This window comes from Morchella sextelata (assembly GCF_020137385.1).
Source record: "Morchella sextelata strain SCLS chromosome Unknown scls_5, whole genome shotgun sequence".
In the NCBI taxonomy this organism is placed as follows: domain Eukaryota; kingdom Fungi; phylum Ascomycota; class Pezizomycetes; order Pezizales; family Morchellaceae; genus Morchella; species Morchella sextelata.
Window position 1 is genome coordinate 789090 of NW_025408620.1, and position 25825 is coordinate 814914.

At 47.6% G+C, this 25825-nt stretch overlaps 8 protein-coding genes across 8 annotated transcripts; 5 read left to right on the top strand and 3 right to left on the bottom strand.

Annotated features, from left to right (window-relative positions):
* Positions 1-1694: 1694 nt before the first annotated feature.
* H6S33_010722 (uncharacterized protein) lies at positions 1695-4066 on the bottom strand (the record flags this gene model as incomplete). The annotated part of the gene is made up of 3 exons (XM_044842072.1): positions 1695-1853; positions 2023-3323; positions 3412-4066. 3 exons carry the CDS (start codon positions 4064-4066, stop codon positions 1695-1697), a joined length of 2115 nt encoding a protein of 704 aa, XP_044696652.1.
* Positions 4067-4660: 594 nt separating this feature from the next.
* Positions 4661-5145, top strand: H6S33_010723 (uncharacterized protein; the record flags this gene model as incomplete). The annotated part of the gene is made up of 3 exons (XM_044842073.1): positions 4661-4708; positions 4780-5010; positions 5065-5145. The coding sequence occupies 3 exons, from the start codon at positions 4661-4663 to the stop codon at positions 5143-5145; spliced, it is 360 nt and encodes a 119-aa protein (XP_044696653.1).
* Positions 5146-5999: 854 nt separating this feature from the next.
* On the top strand, positions 6000-6859 carry H6S33_010724 (uncharacterized protein; the record flags this gene model as incomplete). Its single annotated transcript, XM_044842074.1, has 3 exons — positions 6000-6069; positions 6141-6377; positions 6444-6859. The coding sequence occupies 3 exons, from the start codon at positions 6000-6002 to the stop codon at positions 6857-6859; spliced, it is 723 nt and encodes a 240-aa protein (XP_044696654.1).
* Positions 6860-9445: 2586 nt separating this feature from the next.
* On the bottom strand, positions 9446-12234 carry H6S33_010725 (uncharacterized protein; the record flags this gene model as incomplete). The annotated part of the gene is made up of 2 exons (XM_044842075.1): positions 9446-11397; positions 11448-12234. 2 exons carry the CDS (start codon positions 12232-12234, stop codon positions 9446-9448), a joined length of 2739 nt encoding a protein of 912 aa, XP_044696655.1.
* Positions 12235-14195: 1961 nt separating this feature from the next.
* Positions 14196-14833, top strand: H6S33_010726 (uncharacterized protein; the record flags this gene model as incomplete). The annotated part of the gene is made up of 3 exons (XM_044842076.1): positions 14196-14543; positions 14606-14709; positions 14788-14833. 3 exons carry the CDS (start codon positions 14196-14198, stop codon positions 14831-14833), a joined length of 498 nt encoding a protein of 165 aa, XP_044696656.1.
* A 3050-nt stretch (positions 14834-17883) lies between these two features.
* On the bottom strand, positions 17884-18605 carry H6S33_010727 (uncharacterized protein; the record flags this gene model as incomplete). Its single annotated transcript, XM_044842077.1, has 2 exons — positions 17884-18057; positions 18186-18605. The coding sequence occupies 2 exons, from the start codon at positions 18603-18605 to the stop codon at positions 17884-17886; spliced, it is 594 nt and encodes a 197-aa protein (XP_044696657.1).
* Positions 18606-20413: 1808 nt separating this feature from the next.
* On the top strand, positions 20414-21529 carry H6S33_010728 (uncharacterized protein; the record flags this gene model as incomplete). The annotated part of the gene is made up of 1 exon (XM_044842080.1): positions 20414-21529. The coding sequence occupies one exon, from the start codon at positions 20414-20416 to the stop codon at positions 21527-21529; it is 1116 nt and encodes a 371-aa protein (XP_044696658.1).
* Positions 21530-24226: 2697 nt separating this feature from the next.
* On the top strand, positions 24227-25301 carry H6S33_010729 (uncharacterized protein; the record flags this gene model as incomplete). The annotated part of the gene is made up of 2 exons (XM_044842081.1): positions 24227-24972; positions 24994-25301. Coding segments are annotated over 2 exons (1054 nt in total), but the record flags the coding sequence as incomplete, so codon positions are not given.
* Positions 25302-25825: the final 524 nt, after the last annotated feature.

The following is a 25825-nucleotide window of genomic DNA, read 5'->3' on the forward strand; positions in this document are numbered from 1 at the left end:
CAGCTACCTGGCGTGGATATGACTGGGAGGGAGAGAGAGACTGCATGCCCTACCACCCATGGACTCTTCGTGGTTCGGGGGTAGATGTGGTTTTTCTTCAGTATACGCCTTCACGGGGGTATAGTCAATTCCAAAAGGTAGCCGATCGACCCTTTGTGTATCATTTATCACTCCGGCGTATATTGGAGATTGACCATATCCCCCGTGCTGGCCATTGCCCAGCGAAAGAGTCTACTTCGTGCTCACCCATTGATAGTGTTAGTCACGTGCAAGCAATCAATTTTCGCGCTCAAATATTAGTCCCGGCCCATAGCACACATGGGCGAGTGGCCTAGCGGTTGACACTCGCCTTCCGGAACACCGAGTGGTTGTGCCTGACCTTTGAACGTCTATAGAAGGTCGATGGTTCAACCCAGGGGTGGGGGTAGTAGATGTAACCACATCTGCAGTACCTTTTGTTCTTGTTATTGACATCCTACCAAGTGAATTATTTCTAGTAATATCCACGCTTTCCCCCTCTTTTTTCCCCGACTACATGTCAGGATTTGGGATTGATGAAGAAGAGAAACACCTCCGGCTGATGTCTTAACAGCCAGCGAACCTTGGCGCCTGCATCAACCTTGGCATTCAAATAGCACTTGGGACGACGAACACACATGGGCGAGTGGCCTAGCGGTTAACACTCGCCTCCCGGAACACCGAGTGGTTGTACCTGATCTTTGAACGTCTATAGAAGGTCCATGGTTCAACCCAGGGGTGGGGGTAGTAGATATATCCATATCTGCAGTACCTTTTGCTCTTTTTGTGTATGAAAGAAAGAAATAAATATGAGCAGTGACCGTAATACTTCCTACCTTACCTAGATTTACGTATGGTAGAAAGTTATTGTGGCTCTTGATGCCCCATCCACCCACAGATAAAAATAGCAGTCCCCGTTCAACCCTTTATCCCTTCGTCTGTGCTCTCAATTCACAATAGCGATGTGTAAGATTCTAGCTACGAGAAGAAGTTGGTGGGGCTAGAAAGGGAAGATGGAGGCCACAAAGGGTGATTTGTAGGCTAAAATTCTTCACGAAGCGCGGGTTAGGTTCGCTAGAGGTAAAGGGCTGTCGAAGGGGACAGGTAAAGGGTAAAGTCACCTATCGTCGATACAGATGAAGGGATCGTCACCCCCCGCCATCTCCCCTCACCTCCACCACACCTACCGAGTGCTATCGCTGGCCCGCGCCTTAATTCCCCGCTCTAATCATCGCGTTTTCTTCCTGCGATTGAATACACCACCCGATCCTCTCAGAGACGGTGCTAGAATAGAATGGCGAGTGAGAATCTGTGATGCAACAACTACTTGGTTCCCACCTACAGCTCCGGTTTTCTTTTCCGATAACTTCATGACGTTCATTATCATTCAACATCACACAACGCACAACACACATCAAGACACCACAATACAGCCATCCCACCCCCGCCAAATAGCCAACATCAACGTCTACATCCAACAGCAACAACTACAGCAAACACATAATTAATTTTTCTAACCCACGCCCTACTAGTGGAGTCGAGCCAAAATCCGCAATTGACAGAAACAAAAAAGTCCGCAGCTGAGGAAAAAAGAAAAGGCACAACGAAAAATAGAAAAAGAAAGAAAAAAAAGTGATATACAAAAGTCACCCTTCACCCTCTCATGTCCCCCGCACTCATGCCTGCGTCTTCAACTTCCTCTCCCATCCCGTCTTCAGTAGTCTCCCCATCTCAAATCTTGGCATAGGATGCGCCTCCGTGTTCCACACGATCTGGTCGAGCGGGAGGATGTCGGTTGGGGAGAAGAGGAGGTACAAGTATTTCAGTGTCTCGGCCTGTCAGGTTACAAATGTCAGCCAGTCTGTAAGTGAAGAACTTATGGTGGTGGCAGTCATGGCTCGGGTTGTATATTCTCGCTGTGCGGGCTCGACACAACACAACGCCCACCCAGCAACGACACACCGCCCAACCCAACCACCCCCGGAAAAACGAAAGAAAACTTACCAGCCAGAAACTCTCCATGTTATCCCTCATCCTCGGCGGCACCTCCATCACCGTGTCCAGACTCGTGAAGCCGCCCTCACCCCCCTCCACCGAGGCATGCTTCACAAAAGCCTCAAAGATCTCCCATCCCCACTCACGATACACCTGGTCGCCGGTGATGCGCCACATCAGGAACAGCGACTCCACTGTCTCGGGACGCTGCAGATTATGCGCGTCACGTGGCTTGATCTGAATATCCTTACTGGTGTCCTCCTCCTCGAGCTCTCCCGTCACGCCGTCTTTATCGTGGCGCATATTGAACCAGATGATCTCTGGGGCCAACCCCGTTGGCGTCACCGCGTACATCTCATAGCACGTGCGCATGAGCTCGCGCGCAAGACGCATATCCTCTTCTTGTCGCGCGCCCCATGTTGCGGTCTTGCGGGCGACGGATAGCGGGAGTCCTTCGGTGGCACCGAGGGCAAAGGAGCCTGCCATGAAGCAGACAAGATGGTCCATTTTGGGTGAGAATTCACCGCCAATACCGCCGGGAAGCTCGCCGATGAAGGTTAGGTGGCTGGGGTGTGACTTTGCAATGAGGTGCTTCTTGACACCGGCCATGGCCTCGTCGTACATATCGCGGTAGAGGGGCTCACCCTTGCTGGTCTGAAGGTATTGCTTGAGGAGGTACTCGTAATAGCTGTCACCACGGCTACCGAGGCGGATTTCTTTGCCGCGGAAGGTACCGTCGTCAGCGTAGATGAAGATGGGAACGAGACCGTCCTCGGCGTTAAGAGAGTCAATGGCAGCAATGACGGATTCGGCTTTGGCCCAGTGGATGGCTTCGCCGGTGAGATTAGAGAGGTACTTCATCTCCAACTGGAGGGTAGCTGCCTCGGCGGTTGAAGAGGCACCACCGTCAGCGTGCGAGGGAACACCTTTCATGTGGTGTAGATTGACCGACGCGTAGGGGATTCCGCTAGGAGAGTCATATGCGCCGAGGAGGCGGTCTGCGAGGTCGGTCGCCTTCTCAAGGAAAATGTCCGCGTCGGATCCTGGGGCCGGAGGCACAATGTGCAAATCGTTCTGGAGGTAATGGGCAGAGAGGAGACCACCGAGAATACGGATCGTAGTCTCGAAGGTGTTGACTTCATGGTCCTGGTCGAACGTGTGGGACGAGCTAAGCCATTCAACTGCGTGGGAGAGTGGCGTGGTCAGGTTCATGAGCATGAGGGTGTCAAGAGAATCAATGATGATCCAGCCCATGCCCTTCGGAACCATTTGCCTGCCCTTCTTGGAGAGTGGGTGGAATTCGTCGTAGCCTAAGTGGTCCGTTAGTTAGTATGAGTGATAGTCTGTGATGCGAGTGACAGTGTCAAAAAGAAAAAAATCAAGTGAGGTAATCATTACCCCATGCATGTTTCTCATACGCCTCCCAACTCTGCACGAACGCGCCCTTGACCGCCTCCCTCCTCTCCTCCCAATCTATCTTCCCACCACTACCACCACTACTACTCTTCTTTCCCCCTACCGCCCCTTGTCCACGCATGGGGATCATTCCAGGAACCCCCGCGAACAGGCCAAACCACCACAGTGCCAGGCCCACCACCGCGACAATGCCCAGCACCCTCTTCCTCAACCACTTTCTCCTCTGTCGCGCGTTATGGTGGTAGTAGGGCTTATCCTTATACAGCGGGAGGTCCCTGTCCCTCCCAAACATACCCTCGGCAATGCCAGCCATTGCGCTCCGGGGGGTTCTCGGACTGTTTCCGCCGCCGTTCTTTGACGTTGCGGCGGCCCAGGCCACGTCCTCGAACTCGCGGTTGGGGGACGTGAACGAGGGCACGTTCTTTGGGATTGAGAAACCGGACATGGCCTCCTCTAGTTTCTCGACGGCCGTCTCGATGGCTGGTAGCGCAGCCTGCTGCAGAGCACGTGTTTTTGTTCTTGTGACTGTGGTGACCTCTGTGCTGATTGTTAGGGAGGCTGCTCGGAGGTTCTGGTGCAGCAGATGGAAGGTTGCAGGCTTGTTGCGCAGGCTGAAGGGATCACGGAGGTTGTTCATTCGATCGCAACTATGCACTGGAAACTACTATGTTGTACTATGCGGTGTGTGTGTACGTAGCTAATATGTCATGTGGGGATTATGTATGTATAATGTATGTTCAAGAACTGGCAATTAAAGAATTAAGGAATTAAGAAGGGACTGGGCAGTAGCAATAACACCGTTAACGGTTCAATGTTCACCGCGCCGGTGTGGACGAAAAGCAGCAAATAAACGTTTAGGTGGTCTTAACTGGGGGGCAGCTTTCGGGGGTGTTGCAACAAGTATGGATTGGGTGGGTATTTAGGAAGCTGTCAACATGCGTAGATACAGGTATTAGGGATTAGGGATAGTTATTCGATTAGTTGCACTTCTCCTGAATCATGCCGGGACGATCAGCGAGCAATGCCTGTTAGGGGCCGGCAGGGGAGAGTAGGTGGGCAGGCAGGGTAACAGTGCAATCGCTGCAGAAAGAAACATTGATCCTAGAGAAACAATCACTACCCCCACTACTACCTGAGCCGGCCACCCACCCCAGAGTGCAATTCGAGTTCGAGTCCACCACAGCTAGCCAGCCAGCCAGCCACAGCACAGTACAGACAGCAGCTACCCACAATGGTTTTCCTTCTCGGTGTCAGCATTCCCGAAGCCACGATGGTCACGGTATGTACGCCTTCCCCCACCACCACCACCATACCGCTGCTAGATTCGTCTAACCCACATTTCCAACACAGAAAGCGTTGACCTCGTTCTACGGCATCGGCCCCAATGTCTGCGCCCGTCTCTGCGCAAAGCACTCAATCCACCCCATGGCCAAGCTCGCGTCCCTGCAGACACCGAAGCTGAACGAGCTCCAGGCAGACATGGCAAAGATGACGCTGGAGAACGATCTAAGGAAGGAGCTGAGAGACAACATCGGTAGGTTGAGGGAGCTAGGGACATACAGGGGGAGGCGACATGCTCAGGTATGTATGCGGGTCGGGTTTGTGGGCATGTGGGTGCTAATGGGGTGTGTGTAGGGTCTGCCGGTGAGAGGACAGAAGACGAAGAAGCAAGTTGCGACTGCAAGGCGCTTCAATACGCTGGAGAGGAGAGGTTAAGCTGTATTTATTGCGCAAATCAAAAATATAGCCATTTATGGGAGTTTGGACGTTTACTGGACTCCAGATACCAGCAGGCCCAACCGTATTGCTCGCAGGTACCCAACCACGGACATATAGTGCATAGAAAAGGCGATGTGGTTTGCGCAATCAATGGTGCGACATTGAATAAGAAATCCGAATTATCGCAACCCAAAGACATGCTGTCCAACGAGGTAGCAATGTCACCCACCACTCCCGAGAAACCATTAGGAATTACTAGCAAGAAACCGCTGTTGGCATAAATCGAAGTGTAAGCAAGCACACAGATAGTGCAGTGCCCCTCCAATCCAACACCGGGAATCCGGTGCTGGTACAGATACAGGTACACACACATCTCCATGTGTCCAAAGTCATTAACACATGTGTTCTGCCCATAAATGTGTTCATCCCGAAAGCGTTTCCAGCTGTAGAAGATCGACTTATGCACCCCTTGCATGCTCCAGAATCGCACTTTCCTGTGCAATAAGGAACAAAACGCCTTCTCCAGGTTCGACCATTCTCTGTGTAACCCTGCTCCGGAAGAGGAACGCCAAGTGTTTTAAGCCTCTCAGAGCACGGGACGGAAGTGGCAGTGATGACATCTTCGCCGCCCAGAAACACTCTGAACACTTTGGCATCATCTTCGACTTGATACAAAGACTCGATATATCTCATACTTCGAGTGTTCCATATCTCACGGAAAGGAAACCACTCAAAGAACCCCACGACATTACGATAACCCCTAACTCCTAACTATCCGGGATTTTATTAGCCTTAATTAATAGAGAGTCAGTAATACTCACCTGTCAAGTTCCACCGCCACCAAACCAACAATGTGGGTCCTCCCATTCCTCGGATATGTGGGCATGGTATTCGGCTTCTCCTTCTTGACGCTCGCAATCGGTATATCCCACCCCTCTCCCCACTACCCATACCGAGAAGCGCACCTCTCTAACACTCCAGAACAACTTTAGCATCGGGGCTCTACTACCTCTCCGAGCTCGTCGAGGAGCACACAGTCTTCTGCAAGAAGCTCCTGACCAGACTGATCCAATCAATCATCGCCATCCACGCCCTCCTACTGGTACTCGACGGCTTCCCCTTCCTCCTCACGGCCTTCTCCGCCGCAAGCCATGTCGTCTACCTCATGAACATCACCCGTACCTTCCCCATGGTCAAGCTCACCGATGGGGTCTTTATCCTCAGCTGCCGTACGTTGCGCGCCCGCATCCCACCCCCCCTAACCTCCGGTGACTGACAGCAGACATAACATATAGTGCTCGTACTTGGGAACCACTTTCTGTGGTTTAAGCACTTCTCGAACCCGCCGCTCCCCGCCTACCCCACGACCTACCCCACCGTGCGCCGCGGCGGCAGCTCGGGCAGCCCTTACGAGCCATCACGCACCGACCCGCGCTTCCCGTCGTTCACAGAGATCAGCGCATTCTTTGGCATCTGTGTGTGGCTTGTCCCGTTCTCGCTGTTTGTGTCGCTGAGCGCCGGCGAAAATGTGCTTCCGTCCTCCGAGATTGGCGGTGGCGCTGCTGGCGGTACCGTGGGCATGATGAATGAGAATAAGAAGAAGGTGGGGATGGCGAAGATGGTGTTTGGCAGTGTGAAGGAGTGGATTGGGAGTACGGGGCAAGCGCTGGGCGTGGTGAGGGAGGGGGGGAGGCATGCGAGGTTTGAGTAGTGGTCTCGTGGGGTGCGTGTGTGGAGGGGTGCACGGGGGGAAGTGGGAGTGTTGGACAGGTTAGAGGTTGGGGTTTGGGAGGAGTTTGTAAATCTATTTTCCATCTTTTCCTTTTTTTTTTTATGGAATATTTGATTTTCGTTTTCTTTTAGTCTCTTGATCTGGGTTTTATGCTTTGAGATGCGTTCCTGGCTCTTAATGATGTAGTGGCCATAGCCATAGCTGTAGGGTGATCGATATCTGTAATGTCTGTAATTCTCATAATGGATGTAGGCGTGGACGCTGTAGTGGTGATGTGGGGGGGGGGGGGGGGGGGGAATAGCGATTGCTAGATCTGTAGTATACTATCCCCTGGATCGTAGGTTTTGCCTGACTGGAGTCAGTGAAATCTGGCAAGTCTCAAAATACTGTAATTAGTGAAACAACGAATTTGGCTGCGCCTACAAATCAATTGCATACAGAAGGGTTTGATTTCTATACCCTGTTCTCATACTCATAGGGCTCTTCTCAGATATTGTGTCAATGTAGTTAGCAATATTGCATAAATACTGTGAATTATAATTCACTGACTCGAGTTAGTCAAATCAACCAACCACAATGCAGGGGATACTACTAATCTCTATAACAGCTAATAGTGTAGCAATTGATTTGTGGATTCACACTACTAGTAGCACTGAAACACAGTTTCGCACTCGCTCCTAATAAGGCCCTGCGTCAACATTTCTTCCTAAGTAAAGATAGCGACCTAGGGATACTCGTTATGTCACTCCTAGTACTAGTAATAAACCAGCTAGAAATCTTTGGCTCCCAGCTGAGCGGTGCTTATTCCTAGTCGATCCACAAATATCCACTATTTATCCGGGAACATTTCTATATAGCACAACGCTTTCAAGGGTATTCCTAAAACTATAACTCCCACGCCCTGTAGGTATAGTCGTTCCCAGGTTAAGGACATCAATATATAGATATCTGTGTTTGTGGATCGACACTGCCTGGTAATACGCAGCTCTTTGCCCTGCATATAGATCATATCTAGATCTTCCGTGAAAGTAAGGTTCTTCCCCCCGCTGATATAAAAACGCTCCTAGGTACCATGCGCTTATGCACGCACTAAATCCTGAATAGACCTGTGCTGTAAGACTGCCCGCGGGCTCGTAACGCAATGCCAAGGAGTGCTGATTTATAGGCTGCAATACTCCATCTTTGCGGGAAGCCGACGTAGCTGGAATTGCTGGAATTAGACTCACAGATGTTCACTCGGTAGGTTTGGAGGAGCTAGCTAGCAGCGGTGGTGATGGTAGTGGTAGTGTGTGTGGGAGCGTATCGACGATAGTAATAGAATTGATATCGTTCCTCCCTTTTCTCCCCAAAAGCTATGTTCCGGTCGCGCGCGGGCTTTTAGGTGTCGGGTGGGGCATCATAGGTTATCACTCGTCGCTGCTACCCCGACCCGGCCACGAAGTTCCGAAAGTTGGCGCCTACAAGTAGAGATACAAAGAGCATCGAACTCTGGAGTTGCTCTGAATACAACTTTTGCTTGAGAGGTAACCGTGGCTGTGAGTTCAAATGGAGAGCTAGGTCGTGTGGCTTCGGCTTGTGTGCTCGGCGGTATTATTTTTTTACTTACCCGGTTAAACCGAGTGGGAGGTAGCAGGCCAAGATACCGTCCTTTGAACTCATCGGCACGCACGAGTGATATTTGATGATCGAAAAACCAAACCCTATGCTGAGTGGGGGTTACCAGTTTCTTTAAGTCTATTCAGGCCTAGGCTGATACTGGCCCCACAAGGTACTCATCTTGAACTTAAACTGTAACCTATATGTAGTTCTGCGAGGGAAGGAGGAAGGAGCCCCGGGCTGGACTCAGCTTTGCTTTGCCTTGCGAATAACATCAAGAAAGAAACGCAACAGCCTGAAAGCCGACATAAAAGTGGGGGAAAAGGGAAAAGCCACTGTAACTTCCCGTGATTATAGATGAATGAACCTGAACTTCGTGACGTCCTAACATACCCTAGTTCCAAAAAAAAAAAAAAGAAAAAAGAAAAGAAAAGAAAAGAGCGGAAAAGAAAAAAAACGAGGAAAGAATCCGTCCCAAACTTTTGATTTATACAAAGAAAAAGAATGCTGTAAATAGTGTTATTTTGGTTTTGTTTTGAACATGACCACACATGTGCAGCACTATATGCTGGCTAGTTCTGCCGACAGACTGAAGAAAGAAACCCAGAGAAAAAACCGCAGACTAGACCTCCCAAAGGAAAGATTTAAATAAACAAAAAAAAAAAACAGAAATCAAACAAGGTAAAACCACAGACACCCTCCACAGATACCAAAAGAAAAAAGATAAAAATAACCCTCTAACCAACACTTTTTGAACACCAATAGATACGGAACCTGGTTAAAACTCCAGAAGTATACATACGAAATTTTGGGGGGAAATTATTTTGGGGAATGGTAGCGAATATAAATAATGCAGACGTTAGACAAATGGGGCACCCTAGAGAAATGAAAGTCTCATGAGAGTGTATCCCTCCACTCCAGGCATATATATACTGAAAGCGTCCAAAAATCAAGGTCCAAATAGGTCGGTCACACTGATTTAGGCTTCAACCCAGCCATCAAGGGTGGGAAGCCCATAGCTCTGACTTTCTTCTCTTCGTCCCCAGTCTTTCTCTTGGCAGTTACCCCTGCTAACCCCCCGTTTCCATTTATGCCTGCTCCTCCGCTGCTAATTCCACCTGCTGGCCGATATGGGGGAGGTTTCATCGCCATAAGTTTCTTATTCATGCCATCAGTTGTACCGAAGCTTGCAATATATGCCGGAGACTGTAAGTTTCCACTTGTACCAGTTGTTTGGGGTGAATGATAGGCGGATGGGGCATGATTCTGATAGCTCGACGAGGAGGGAGTTGGGGGGTAGCCGTTTGATATCAATATCCCATTGAGTTGATTGAGTGCCGTCTTGGAAACCGCGTGCATCGCTGCTGTGTTATTAGGCGCACGAGCGCATGGCCGCTTGTTCACCGATGGGTTTAGGCAAGAATCAGGCGAAGAACGTTTTGTTCCTCGGGGATTATGGGCTGGGGTTGAGGAGGCTTCATAGTTTTCTGGGGTTACAGCTAGTTCGATAAGAGTTTTCAAAATTGCCACAACATTCTCGGGAGTGTATACATCAGAAGTATCGTGGTCGGTATTGAAGGCTGGCGGAGGAGCGACTGGAGGTGGAGGTAGCGGGGCTGATTCTTTGGACTGCCCGTTCAAGTCCACCGGGATCGACTCTGAACCATTGCTGAGATCAGCGATCAGGCTGTTGATCTCCTCGAGGGTCAATTCAGAGGCTTCAAGAGAAACCTCATCTCCGCAATTGGATTGCGACCGTTCACTCGCATCGGATGTTGGAGGGTCCTCAGCTTGTCCTAGTTGTTGAGCAAGCTCCATCCTATCATTCATATCAATCCTCACTGAGAAATCATCAAGTGCCTTGACCTGCTGATCTTGGTGCCTTCCAGTCGCCTGTTCGGATTCCAGAGCTTTCATCAACTCAGCAACATCAACCCCACCCTCCGCAATCAACCTTTCTAAGGCCTCTTCGTCAAACTGGGGCTCTGCGTCTCCACCATTGCTGCTGGTCGCCATTGCCTGAGACTGTTCGCGCATGAGATCTTCGAGAGCTTGGTCAAGATTGTCAGGGCCTGGTATATTTCCGTGGCTGAAATCCATGTCTAGTGGTATCTCGTCGAGTGAAGGGACACGATCTGAAGAACTATTCGAAACAGGCACCGTGTTAGGCTTAAGCTGGTCGTTTCTCTCGGGCGTAGGGTTGGTTGTTCCATCGGTGTTGTTCTGGATTTCGGAATCTGTCAAAGATTTTTCCAAATTGGCAACAAGAGTTTCGAATCCAGCTGTGATTCGATCAAGGCTTTCGAATTCGCCAGTGATGCCGTCAAGTCCTTCGGGAACCGGTGTCTGGGATCCTGTTGACCAGCCAGTATTCGAGCCATCTTCAATCAAGCCAAGTCCTGAACCATGTCTGCCATAACCGGTTCCATCATCGTTTTCTGAATGAAGGTGATCGGAAACATCAGTAATCCGGTTATCAATGTCATGAGTGATCTGATAGTTGCTGTTCTGAATCATTGGTCCTCGCCCCTCTGCCTTCATGTTGTTCAGGATGTCAACCATGTATGGAAGTAGCGTAGGCTCGGTTGACATCAGCGTGATGAGCTCCATAATAACAAACTCCGCGTTTTTTTCGAATAATGCGGGATTGTTTATGAGTTGATTCCGAAGAACCAGTTCCCCAGAGCTCACCTGGTAGCTAGATGAACCGGACTGGTTGAAAGCTGGGAATACACTGGATGAGCCGATGTTGGGATCACCACTAGCAGGATCATTATCGCGGATCTTGGTACGGGTTACGCGCTTTGAGCGCCGACGGTTGAATTCACGTTCGATCCAGTTGGATTTTTCAATGCTCATCTCGGCTCCGAAAAGGTGAAGGGCGCGTTTAGTGACACGACATCGAAGGTCATTGTCCTTATCTAACTCGGTGTTAAAGATTTATATTTGTATTTAGAAGAAAATTTCTTACTTCGTTCTTGATTTTGATTCCTCCATTTTTTCTTTCGCTCCCTGTTTTCTACTCGTATCCGCTCCCGCTCCGCAGCCTTCAAAGGATCCTCGGACGGGTCAATTATAGAGAGCCGCCTGCCGCGACCTTTCCCATTGGAATCCTCAGGGGAAGATGGGGTAGCTCTGGTACTGGTAGTAGATTGGAGATTGTTGATAATCCAATTCGCAGTAAACTGGACAGACTGTTCGGCTGTCGCACTGATTTGTCGGTTCTGGTCAGATCTGACGACCATTTCTGAAGACATTGCGGTCTGTGGAGTCGAGGGGGGCGGCGTGCTCGCTCTCGCGCATGCACGAGATAGCTCTGCAAGACTTTTCTGCAATTCTCTAAGCTGGACTTCATAGTCGATATCGGATCCGTCTTCTATGCCTCCGACTCCAGTGTCACCTTCAGCATTCTGATCTTCGATCTCCCAAAGCCCTTCAAATTCCTTGGTTGTCTTGGGGTCCGCGCCAAAGTTTACCACACCATTATTAGCGGTACCGGATACGGAAAAGTTGACTTCTGGCTGTGGTTTGGATGATTGCTGGGAGTGTTGTTCGAGGTTTTGATTAATCACTTCAGTTCCAGCCTCCCCCATGACACCAACCAAAGATTGTAAGGCATGGTTGATTTGTTCGACAGAGAGATCGTCAACTGATAATTGTCCTGCCTCGATGTCACCTACAACGGCAGGCACAGACTCTTTTACATCGCCTTCAAAGCCTGCAGCAGCCTGCAGTAGGCGGACTTCTTCTTCGTTCATCTGTAAATACCCGAAGTAAATGTCAATGCCGCCCTCCCGCCAAGCGAGATGAACGACAAAGACGACAGCATTTTGTCAGCGGAACTGAATTTAATTATTGGCTGTTGAAATAAAATCGAACACGAATAATATGGCATGGGTGTTGGGCTGATTTGGACGGGATGCCTCTTCAATAGTATACATTTAATCATCTCGAGGGTTCACTTACTATGGTATTTTCGGCCCCGAGCGAAGGTGGTGAGGGTTTACCGTGACTGCTGCTGATGAGACTGTTGTTTTGTGTTGTGTGCGGGAAAAAAAGTTCAGTGTGGAAAAGACGAGGATTTGTGCGTGCGTGTGTGGGGGAAAAGTTGCGCACAAAGCGGCGGGGGCAACCCCTCCTCTCAATCTTTTTCATTCCATGGAGGGCCCGTGACGTCTGATCGAAGTTCCAAACAATACAATTATCACAGGAACTTTATTTTCAGATCAGTATGACCAGTGCCTGCCAGATAAAATTTCCATCAGAGCCTATCCGCAAAATCCTCACACGAGTGAAAGTTCGTCTGTGTAGTGGTGGGCCTCATCCCTGTAACCAAACCCTGCAGTCTCTTTGGCGGTAATGAATTGCATACTACATGTGTCTACAATGATGTACTTGAAGATTCCAGTTGGAGAACAATGTTTGTGCTTACATACCGAAATGTTTCCTCTGGAGTGATATACTGTTTACAAAAGGTAATACGTCATTGGCCTCAATAATCATTGCGTAGGTACATTACCACTAGCCAACCATCCTTGGTGCACAAATATCATTTCTAGCCATTAACACACATGGGCGAGTGGTCTAACGGTTAACCCTCGCCAAAGAACACCGCGAGGTTTAGCCCTGCTTTCGATCACAGAAGGCCAGGGTTCGACCCAGGGGTGGGAGTAGTGCCAGTTCGTCCCGGAACCGCACAGTACTTTTTGTTCTTTTTTTGTATGAAAGAAGAGATACTATAACCACCCAAAACGTATCGCTTGGGGTCTTTTTTATTTTGATAATAGTGCCGCGGTGAGCCTATTGCCACGCAGAGGTCAGGGTCAGGGTTTCCGCTCTCGACCAATCAGAGGCCTCGAACCTGCGAAAGAATTAAGGGCAGTACATATTAGATTCGAATCAGAGGACAACTTCTCCAAGCAAGCCAGAAGGGGTCATTTTGAAGTTACAAACTCTATCCATATTAACTTGGCGAGGTTTTATTTGTACCAAATTCATCAGAATCATGGGGTTTCATGACCTCGTATGAATATATATATCTTTAATCTGGTTCGGAGAGGTATTTAAATAAGATCCAAAGCGCGGAAAGATTTCCAACTCAAAATGGAGAAAGAAGGAGAGCCAGTGAACATGATATCTAATATCTTCAATGACTGGCCGTGGTGAAGCGACATTTCTTTCCGCATCCAGCCTTAGAAGCGTGGAGGCCGCAAGCGGAACAGGTGGGTATCTAACATTTGTAGATCGGGGAAGGGGATTTGACGGGATGAATTTCTTCGGAAAGCGACAATTGTGGAATCTAACGCCTGGCTCCTATCTATTTGAACCCGGGCGATAAGAAATGTTCTTGTGGGATATTTCCTTTCTAATAACTACCAAGCACTTAGTTTGAAGAAAAAGCATTCACAAGTGCGTATAGAGTAGGTAATTCTCTATGGATATCTAGACAGACTGGTGCTTTGTTATTCAGAGTGAAATGGCAGCTCGGCTCCGTTCACCTTGAGCTTGAGCTTTGAGGATCATCTAGGACTACATGTAGCTCTATTCAAAAATATGCGAGCTCTTTAGGTCCGACCTAAGCAATTGATCGTGATGATACCTTAACTCTACCCCTGCAACTAACGACGTCATTCATAGGCCCCTCTCAACCCCTCCAGAGACTCCATATCACGAACACCCTCTCCCGTCAATTAAATTAAAAACAAAGAGAAAAGAAACCATGGCCTATCGTTTTATTATTCCCTCTATCACCGCTATTGGTATTGTATCCTATGATCTCTCCCACCCCAAGAGGCCCCTCTTTATCCACACAATGCGCTGTGAAACCGTCACCGCATGGCCCTCCCTCGCCAGCGTAGGACTAGGATCTAGCAAACCCCAGCCAGAGCCATATGAACGAGCACGGGGAGGGGCAACAGCAACACAAACGCAGCAATCGACGTTTTCGCCGATGCTTTATAGGCAGGTTTCAACCGGATCCTTTCTAGGGCTCGTGGCAGGATTTGCGGTAGGAAAGTTTAGCAAAAGCATTGGGCTTGTCCTCGGGAGTTTGCTACTACTAATTGAGGTATGAGTACTCTATACGGTTGTGTTTTTAATGGGCAGTATCCTAATGACTAAGGACAACAGTTTCTGGCTTCAAGGGGGCTGCATGTAGTCCCATACAGATGGCTGCAAAAGCTCACAAATAAAGTGGACGTGAAAGGACTGGTAACGAAGAATATGGCGTTCAAGTATGTGCCCTTGATGTAACATATCACCCCTCAAAATTCGGTTTTTAAAACTAATATTCACTGATGTGGTTTGTGAAGGGCATCTTTTGGGGCTAGTTTTGCACTTGCGGCGCTCTACAACTAGAGGAAATACTCAAAATTGGAGGCTAGAAACTGGCTGACAGATTCTCTTTGTTTATTCTTTATCTTTTGGGAGCTCTTTGGTAATGTCTCATAATGCTATCTGGCTACCTATATTCCCTTTCTTCCCTTGTTTGTCTAGTCTAGAAGCCATCACTATGAGCATTAATGGTTCGTGCGCAAGTCACTGGGAGCTCACTATCAGTCTTTAGCACTTATATGGCTATATCTTAGATGTCATTTCTGAAAATCCTGTGTGTTGAGTCATTTCTTTGTGGAACTGCATGTATCTCTATAGTATATCATCTATGCCGGTATACCGTGTAGCACAATCCTTGTACGGCACACGACGTTCTGATTTCGAGGTTACCAATACCCTAAAGAGCCGTTGTTGTGGACAATGTTTAAGAGGTTCAACCATTAGACCCTTTTATGTCTTCTTCGGCACAATGTTTTGTATAAGTTATTTGTGGTCGTTTTTATACCGATGCCTTTAAATACCTCAAAGAAGCTAAGAATGAGTTTTCGGATGGAAATTCAGTTGAATCAATGGCCGTATTTAGACCACGGTAAGATTTAAAGTGCATATCTTTTTCCCACCACCTCGTAACTCCACTGTTTATTTTCATCTTTGATTCATGGGAGCTTCAAGATTTGCTTCATAAGTCAGCAAGTTTATAATATATCTTTACCGTCGTCAACGACAATAACTTCTAAGCGGGTATCATGAACTCTTGGGAACTGGTTATAGCTAGTTTATACGCTTCTCACTCGCTGGAAGAGATTGAGGCAGGTGATAAACTGAATAAAGAGCTGTACAACAATATCTGTCTACTCATTTCCAGCATCAATCACAGCAAACCTCTAGCCTTCAATGACGAGAAGCTCACAGAGCTTAGGAGTAGGTTAGAGAGAGATCTGAGTGAGAGACAGATCTGAGTCCAAACGCTCAATTTGTACCACTGACCTGGAATTCTCAAAGGCCACAAACACTGCCAGAAGCCGACGATTAGTGTTGGGCACGAGCCTGTTCGAGACGAGCCTGGCTTAGAGCTCGAGCTGGCTTGGATTGTCGCAATAAAGACTCGAGGTGTTCGAGCTCAGGACCTAGTCTCGAGCCCAGGCACGAGCTTCCAGTATTATACTAAAAATGGTCATCTCGATATAACTTCCATTATTAAACACCAACTTTGGGGATCTATTTTATTATGCTATCCCATTTTTCATTATTATGATGTTGCAATCAACCCATCACTAATAATTGATAAGGCTCGAGCCTAGACTCGAGCTTTCCCAATGTTGGACCGAGCTGGCTTGGGCTCGTAGGAAAGAGAGCTTGAGGCATTCGAGCCTAAAGCTCGAGCTCAAAGCTTGAGTCAGCTCGGCTCGTGCCCAACACTACCGACGATACCTACATACTTGTACTTGTAGGCATGATTCTAGCGCCGCAAGATCTTAAGATTCGTCAAGGGTACTGCGGCCCGAGTCTTAGCGTTGGCTACAAAGGACTCCTTGCCTCCGACCTCAACTGTATGCATGCCTTCTTTGATTGATATAGTCCGTTTATACTAGCTTTCACGCATACATACATGTAGTACATGAGAAATTGGTGAAGATCAAAGGATGTAGGTAGAAGGGGAGGCCACACCAAAGTATTGGAACTTAGAATTAACATGGGTGTAGCCGTAGCATGTATCAGCTTATCCTTATGGTAATTAGACTCACCCTCTAGATTTCTCCAACCAGCCCTTAGCTAATATATCTTCACAGCTTCCCTTGGGGTGCCAATGATCAACACGCGTGTTTCTATTTCTGCCACCCAAAATCCAAAGCTCATGTAACCGAAAGAGATTTCTTTTGTGTAGCATCGTCTAAACACATTTGGAATCGATGGAGACTATATCTATAAGGACTAGGGTGAAAATCCACAACCAAATACGGAAGGTTGTGATAAATGCCGGTCTCCGACCTCTGCCCCATCCTCACGGATTTGATAAGACAGACAGGATAAGAAAAAAGATACCATGCTAGGTCGGACCTGGATTGTAGGTAATTTATTATATCCACTCGTCCGAATTGACGTGTCATATAGTATCACTCGGTGTTCCGATTGCCTGCATGTTATAATAGGAGGAAAAGATTCTCAACAGATGGCATCGACAATAACAAGTATATTTATATTCAAACAGCGAGGAGGTGCTGTGCTTCTGTCGGTTGGTGTCTGGGCACCGCCGGGATTTTGACTGACGTCGAGTGACATCATGTGAGTACGAACCTCTTGATTTGATTGACTCAAATGTGTATGCGAGTAAGAACCTCTTTAGTGTTGGGTATGATGATAAAGCATCCTTTAAATATGTAATAATAATAGCTAATCTTAGTCACAGTAGCACAACTTTGCACTCTAGGTGCTTGCATTTAGCCCGTGAGTACTGGGCGACTAGGACGGTCCATCATGAGAGGTCACTCGAAACTTTAAGTAGTTGAGATTAAGAATACCGTCTGAGGCGAAGAGAATTAGGGATTCTGGAATGAAGTTCTCTTCTGTAAAGAATCAGTTTGGCGTATATCGCCTCTGTTGGTTATCACTATATAGACTAAACCCCGAGAAAACGTTAAAACGTTAAAACGTATGTAACTAAGCTATTGGCTACACCTGCTTCCTAACTTCGCCAGCTGGGTGGACAGATCTCTGGAGGTAAAAGACCACCGATATAGCTTTGCTCTTCTTTCTCTTGATTCCTCGTTCATGTTGGTTAGTTGATATTCTTCAGGAGGAAGCGTGTCTCCCTGGATGCTAAAATAGTACCGAGAGGGGAAACAGCTTCATTGCCAATAATATGGAATTGAGAGCAAGAATATATATTTAGTTAGGATGAGAGGGAATGTACATATCGAAAGAGAATGCGAACCGAAGAAGAAATAAAACAGAACGACCCTGGGATACCAGATAATCCCATTCTACTAGTAAGACAACAATCTCGTAAGCTTTCCGTAGCTAGCTCAAATAGTTAGAGCCCTTAGAACCTTCTCTCTAAGTACTGATTTCCTTCTCTACAAAAAGCTCTTGCTCTTCTGATTATAAGCTCTTTGGTCTCTGAGCCACTGTCGGTACTGCTTCAGCGAGCCAATCTTCTCGCCGTAGTAGTCCGGGACGGGGTTACTGAACGACTGAAAGCTGGGGTCGACGCGGTTCTTCTTGATGTGCTGTAGGAATTCTTTTTCTCTCTACATCATATAGAAGCATTAAATTAGCACCAGCCTTAGTCCAATGAAAGAAAGAAAATTCCCTGATACCACTTCTCCTAAACTAAGATTGTATACAGAAAGTTACTGTGGGTAGATTGCCAACATACCTCCTCGATAGCGGCCAAATTCTTCTTATTCATGATTCCGAACGCTGAGCTCCCTAGCACGGGCCCTGCCAGCCACCCTGCGGCACCACAACTAATCGTCGCCAGCCCAAACATGATCAACGGATCCATGCCCATGATCATCTGCGTCGGGTCGATCTCCTTGTTTGCCAGGTACCCAACCCCCGCGCTAGTACCGAGCAGCGAGCTGAAGATGCTTGAGACAAGGTTGTACCGGCGGCGCACCTTTCGCAGACGCAGGAACGAGTCCCAGTCTAGGTGTGGGCGAGTGGGTGTTGAGATTGCGGATGTGGCAGTCGCGGAGGAGGGGGAGGTTGTGTTAGCGGTGGTAGAGGCATTGCGTACTGAGAGGCGAAGGCCGACGGAGGCGGCGGAACGCAGGGTTGTCGTCGTGGCGAGCATTGTGTTTGTGGTGAGGTTGTCTGGATTGGCGGGGGAGGGGCGGCGGGGGAGGTGCGGTACGGTGGTGATTAGATGTGAGGTGATCTTGAAAATTGAATTGTCGGGTTGCCGCGCTAGCGGCTATGACGAGCTTTTTGACAGGGGAGAGCGCGCCAGTAGGATCTGTCTACATGTAGTATAGACATCCTAGGCGGCACCGTCTATCATGTAATCACTCGGACGGTGGTTTGAGTAATACATAACTTGCAATGGATAGGGAGACTCGATGCGCAGAGGGTAGCATATCGCAATTTCCTCAGCAAGCGGAGGGTCTGTCTCTCTCTACTCTAGGTACATACATACATACTTGCTTGCACCGGAATATCAGGATGCCGCCCAGTGTAACACACGGTACTCCATGGCTTCGTCTACGGAGTACCGCAGTACATGTACTCACACAGATAATCAATCCAGACAGAAATATAGTAGATAATCAAGGCGAATATGACCAAGGGTAAGACAGTATTTGTCCATCTGACTGTTCGGTGCTAGAGTATACGGGCCTATGAAAGCACGAGTACTCTAGGCACATATGTAGGTATTTATAGTCGTGTTAAAAAAGTCCTGTCAATCAGCACCACACGAAATATTAAAATCCTTCCCACTCAACAACCATTAGTGAATTAGATTAAAACTAGATAATTATGCATCATAGACATCCAGAATACAGTTGTTCTTGCCTACAAAATTATATCTGTATTTCTGCTCTTGTGACATAGTGATTAGTGAATACTATAATTTCGATACTTCTAAGAGAATAGCTACACATGCACTAGCCATAAAATTTCTGTGGTTCTATCAAAGGTGTTCAGGGTCATATACTCGAGATAGAAATTTAGACCTTGAAGAAAGCTCTTATTGGTGTTGAGATATTGTGAGTAAAGAATTTGGGCCCAAATCACCATTTACAGCTGAAATTTCTCATTGAAGCAACACATTTAATATTAATTGCAAATTCACAAGACTTCAAAGTATAACAAATAGTATCCTAAATATTCTATCCTCTTAATATCAAGCCCTTTAGACTCATAGTTGTTGAGGAGAGCTGTGTTCAATGTGCCGCTATCGCGTTGTCATCCACTGGCAAGACTTGTTTAACACGGCTGTACATAACTCATACTGTCCTTTCCTACACGCATTTTTTAAGCTTTTCATAGCCCCCACTACCTTAAATTAACCTCCTAAGAGAAGTATTTAGGAGAGTGAAGCATTGTTACCAGCTTATGCTTCGTAATTGCGCCACGGAATACTCTCCAGCAGCGACTCGCAATTGCATTGAGCACCTTATGTTCCCGTATTCCTAACGGTAATTACTAACTTTACCCAAGTACCCAGGAACAGCGGTTTCCCGTTGCAATCAATGCATCCGGTATGGAGTATAATTCGTTTATTTGAAATTATGAAGAAAAAAAAGGCCCATTCATCTTATTCAAGCCTCATATTATTACACCAGTCCAAAAGGTGCGTCGCCTAGTTTCTCGTATTTGAAAGCAACGATCGGAGTCGGAGGGTTTTGTCCCTGTAATCCATAGAAGCTGTAGAAGCTGTGGGTATTTCTCTCGGCCGTGTGAATTATCCCGGCGCCACAATTGGCCCGATGGACCGACTCTCCGCACCCCAAGTTCCACCAAAGTCCGTACTATCACCGCCTACTACCTACGCTACTGGCACACGACCCGCGCCCAAACGTTTGCCCCATTCATCAACTAAACTAGTATCACCGTCAGTAAAACGCCTAGCGCACGTATATAACGAGAATACCGCCCACGATGTCTTCAACTCATTACCACCCGGTAGACACCAGCTTCTCCAATCTTTCGCTCACAGCTATCCGCCTGCTTGACCACTATACACCCTCGTTTCTCATGTCTCAGAAAAGTCCAGATATGACCATTCCTTCAATTACCTCTGACGGCCCAGCGCCCGGCAACATCCTCTACTTGGCTTACGGCTCCAATCTCGATGCCGGCACTTTCCAAGGCCGCCGTGGCATTAAACCTCTCAGTGCAACGGTGGTTACAGTTCCCAGCCTTACTCTCGTCTTTGATCTCCCCGGCATTGCCTATATGGAACCTTGTTTTGCCAATGTTCGCGCCCGAAAGGTCAACGTCCCCAGCGAGAAGCAGCCACTGGTGGCAGAGGATGGACTAGAAGATATGGAGGCTACCGTTGTTTTATCCAAGCTCTCTGAAGGCCGTTACCGGGATTCTGAGGACCCCAACGACGAGGTGGACGCACCGGCACTCATGGGCGTTGTCTATGAAGTGACACCAGAAGACTATGCGACAATAATCGCGACTGAGGGCGGCGGCGCATCTTACGCCGATGTTACAGTCGACTGCATCTCCATTGATGGGAAGTCACTGAAAGTACACACGCTGCTAGCCCCAATGACCAAGACACGACCCCACAGCGGAGCCCAAGCATCTGCTCGCTACCTCAACATCATCTCGTCCGGTGCAGAGCAGCATGGACTGCCAGAGTCGTATCGGAGCTGGTTGGCGCGGTTCAGGCCGTACCGCGTTACGACGCTGCGGCAGAGGGTTGGCTGCGTTCTATTTGTTGGGATGTGGGCCCCAGCAGTGCTGGTAACGGTCGCTATTTCAAGGTGGTTCGCGGGGAGCCATAAGGCGTGGGGTATCAAAATCAGCGAGAGGGTCTTTGGTGGAATGTGGTCGAGCTATGATAGCTTCTTTAAGCAATATTTTGGGGACGGGGAGAGGACGGAGGGGGAGAAGGAAAAGGAAGTGTATGAGGAGAGAACGGCGCTAAGTGAGCCCGAGAAAACGCATAGAGTCGAGGATATGTTTGTGAGTGCTATGGGCGGAGAGACAAATATGGAGAGCTCTGTGGCGAGCTTGTCAGCTAGTTGGGATAAGCTCTAAAGTGAGGGAAAGAAACAAAAAAAAAACACATGGTTATACATAGGGAGGGTGTACAGTCGTTTCTGGGTCAACGACGAACCTGGCTCGATGACGAATGGCTACCTTTTGCGCTGATAGTCAAGGCAAAGGGGTCGGCGCGCTTTCGTTGGCTTTTGTTGGCTTCGATTAGCCTATTCGCCATCGAACCGGTTTCGTCGTTGACCCAGAAACGACTGTACGGAGTTGGAGAATTGGGTGGGGTTTTGTTTTATCTCTGCTTAAATATATATACATACCCCTTTGAGAATGCTATTTTCTCTTTTGTAGTTTGTCTCCATTACTCGCGCGTTAATTAGATGGTCAGATATCGTTGCAACCAAATGCTTACTAAAATTTCCGACCTTTTATTAACATAGAACTGAAATCAGATAGCTGTCTTTATGTTGAACGTAATTGCTGTTGCGACCAGAGTTGGTGCAGTACGAGCTTATTATATACTTGAAATCATATTAAAAAAGCATGGTGTGTTGGGTAGCCCTGATGGCGTGATAAAGGATCGAAGGTGTGTAAGGATCGAGTGATAGTTGGTGCAACCAGGGCCCAACATTACATAACAATATTATGGTGACAAAGCAGCGCTGGGGAATATGACTTTGACGAGGCTTTGTTTGGCATGTGCGGAAAGGATGGATAAATAAACTGCGAGATAAAATAATCGAGTGATTTCGTGTGGTTATCAGGCTGAGAAGTACTGCTGGCTGGCATGAAGTAATGTGGTGCCAGTCGCGTAAGAGTGCGTGTTCCATGATCTTTTGAAAGGAAAAATATCCGATGAGACTATTGTGTTGCAAGGAGCGGGACTGTCTATAGAAGGGAGAAGCTAGGGATCTTGATGATCTAGTGGTATTGACGGGTGGACAACTCTTGGTCTAATACAGCGGTAGGTAATAAGTGATGGAACGCGCTGAGACACAGTGATGCCTGTTTTGAGTAAAACGCCACCAATATACGGTGTTTGCAGGTAGAACTGTATCTCAGGGCATGTTATCACTTATTACCTTAGTCTTAATCTTAGCCTTAGTTTTTAATTTTAATTTTAAGTTTGAATAGCGTTGTTAATAGGTGCATTCGACTGGCAGTCGACTTTGCCAAGCCAGGTGTTTAAAGTCTACTGGGACGGACTATATAGAATATACATTGCATACTATAAGAATTACTCAACCTAGATTAGTAAAACCACAGTGATATGTATAACTTGAAGAGTATACAAAATTGTCAGTTTGAAAATAGGCAATCAGTTCTTACAACTACTTTATAAAACAACCAAAATATTGTTTAATTGAAATACAATAAGTACTGCAAAGAGTTCTATATATGAGCTGTCGGTAGTATAAATAACACCCCTGGTGGTTAATACGTCACAATCTGTATTTGATCCACATTTAATATTAATATAAACTAATATACCAGCTGAATTTCAAACCAAAAGCAAAAGAAAGAACTAGCTTGGTTTGAGAATATAAATATGTTCTTAGTGTCTGGATAAAAAAAGAAATTCTTAGATGACAGTTGAGATGCAATCTATTCATTAATGCCGAAAGAGCTTTTAACTATTGAGATAACACAACCAAAAATATGATTAATGATAAGCTAAAACTGAAACGGTTTCATCAAAATGGTGAGCTTTGAATAGCCTCTAATCATTAGAGCAGTAGTGAACATTAATGTGAGGGATGCGTACTAGACCATAAGAGTACACTACGCAGAGCTCAGAGTTTGGCTAACAGCTACAAAGGTAGAAGTCTCCAAGGTCTCTTCAGTCAACGTCGAGTATGAATCTCCTTGATCCGATATGGGCCCCGTGAGCTACGTTATCAACAAAGATTCACTAGAGTTAGCGTATGATATTCGACCGTCTTCGACGTGATAGTTCAGGTAGAGTGCGAAGTCACGATAGAGTAAAGTAATTCCAAAAGTATAGTCAAATAAAGTTGTAACTCACGTATCAACGATTTATATTGTTAAGACTCTGATTTCACCGATTATGGTTTGGCTAGTCAGTGAATGACACAGTATTTATATTCCTCGCTTATATCTCGAGGACCCAGTCTACTAATAATACAGAGTACACTCGGGGCCTGCCCAAGACCCTGAAAAACAACCAAGAACATTTAACTCCTAAGTCCGTAACCCAAACTCCTAAACCCGCTGAAAACCCCTCAACCTAATTATCCATCCTAATGCACGTTTCCCAGTCGATGTTTCTTCTCCATCGGCCATCTGGTGGATAATCGTCAGCGTCGGCTACTCATAGGTCTCAGACGGCAAGGCTACCTACTCAGGCCTCTTCCCATATCGCTTTCCCATATAGCAGAGTCCTCTCATGCCCACAGGTACCGCCGATAGGTACTCGGTCGGCTGGTAGCTTGAGCCGATTCGCTCCGGGTGGTCCGATCTTCGATCCGATTGATTCCAGCTGTCCCTCATATATCTACCGGTACCAAAACACTCCCCTCCGGCGGTTTGACGCTCCGGGGGTTATTATTGGGGTCAAAAACGTGTTTTTTAACTAGGAAAACCGCAACTCCGCATTTGGTCGCATATTGATCGCACCGCAACTTGTGGGTGCGAACCGGAGTTGATAGTGGTGTTGCCATTAGTGTCAGAGGGTATTGGGGTTATCTACTAGCCTTTCTCTCACTCCCGTAAATGCTTGGCATGCCCGTAACAGAATGGTCGCACGTTCGGAAGAATTGGAGAAGGAACCGAGGCGGGAACCGGAATTCGGCGCCGCCTGAAGACGAGGATATGGTAGATTCGCTCGCCAAAATACCCTCCGAGTTCGATAATGCCCGGAAGCAGAACCTGCGGTATTGGCTCATGGAGTGCGAGATCTACTTTGAGCAGAAACCAAAAAAGTTCCGAACGGACAGGAATAAGGTCCTGTTCGCTGGAACATATACGTGTGGGTTGGCAAAGGAATGGTTCATGGAATACATCGAGACCAAAATGTTGGGCCCGGCTGGTGCAGACTACGCCACTTGGGCTTGGTTTCGTCAGGAAGTCAGGAAACGTTTCCTAAGCACTCAGGAGGCTGTGGAAAACGCGATGAAGATGCAGCAGTTTAAGTACTCTGCTAACATCGGCGACTACCTGACAAGGATGGAGAGCATGAACCAACATGCTCAGATGAAAGGGGCATCCTACTGCGCTGCCCTGCTCCAAGGACTACCAAATGAAATACGAGAGGGCCACTCACGCTTCGATCCAACCGATGACGACTCCGAGTACATCCAACAGTTGGAACGAGCCGGCAAGGCTCACGAAGCTTATCAAGAGCAGATGAAGATGTTGGGGAAAGCGGAGTTGAGAGGAAGGGAGTCGAATAATGGTAGGAACTCGCGGCAGAAGGAAAAGGGGTTTAAAATCAAGGGGAGGGCTCAGACTGAGGAGAAAGAAAAAGGGTAACATAAGAAGAGCACCAGCAAGAACAAGTCGGGGAATAAGCCAATATACCACGACTATGACGAAGCCACCAAAGGAGTTCCACAGCCGGTCCGAGACCAGCGAAAGACCGATGGTGTCTGCATGCGATGTGGCCGAAAGGGTCATCTTTGGAGATGGTGTCGTTCAGATGCTAACAGCAGTGCATCTATCTCTTCTTTCTCCCGAAAGCGTACCCGCGATGACGATGGTGACCACGATATGGAACCACCGAAACCCCAACCTCAGAGAAAGCATATGAGGCACTGTGCTAGAAAGCCGGCTGCTACGGCTACTGCGGAGTACACCAGTGGGCAAGCGTTTGTGCGAGAACGTGGATCGGAATCTGAGATGGATTTCGACATGGGTTTTTGTTAGGGGACTCTGATGAGTCAGGTCAGGAGTATCCCCAGATTGTTATGTTATCACTGACGGAAAACAATAAAAACATTATAAAAAGAAAAAGGCAGGAAGGGAGAGCGTCCCAACCGGAGAAAAAACAGAAGATTTTGCAGGAACCTATTCATGGTCCTCGACCTATCGTTAATCAGTTCCTTTGTTTTGCGGAAAAATATTTACCTTGTAAGGTGTTGTTGGATACTGGTGCAACTGGTCCTGTTTTGTCTGCTGTTTTTGTTGATAGTTTTGAGGTCCCGCAGGTGAAACGAGACGTCCCGGCCCGGGTATTTGGATTTACGGGAGAAGTTATGAAGGGCACGGGACACGCCTTTACACAACCATTAATTATAATGTCAAGGGGGCATCAAACACAGTTGTCATTCGAGATCGCCCCTCTCCCACTTGGCATCGATGCAATACTACCGAACTGGTGGT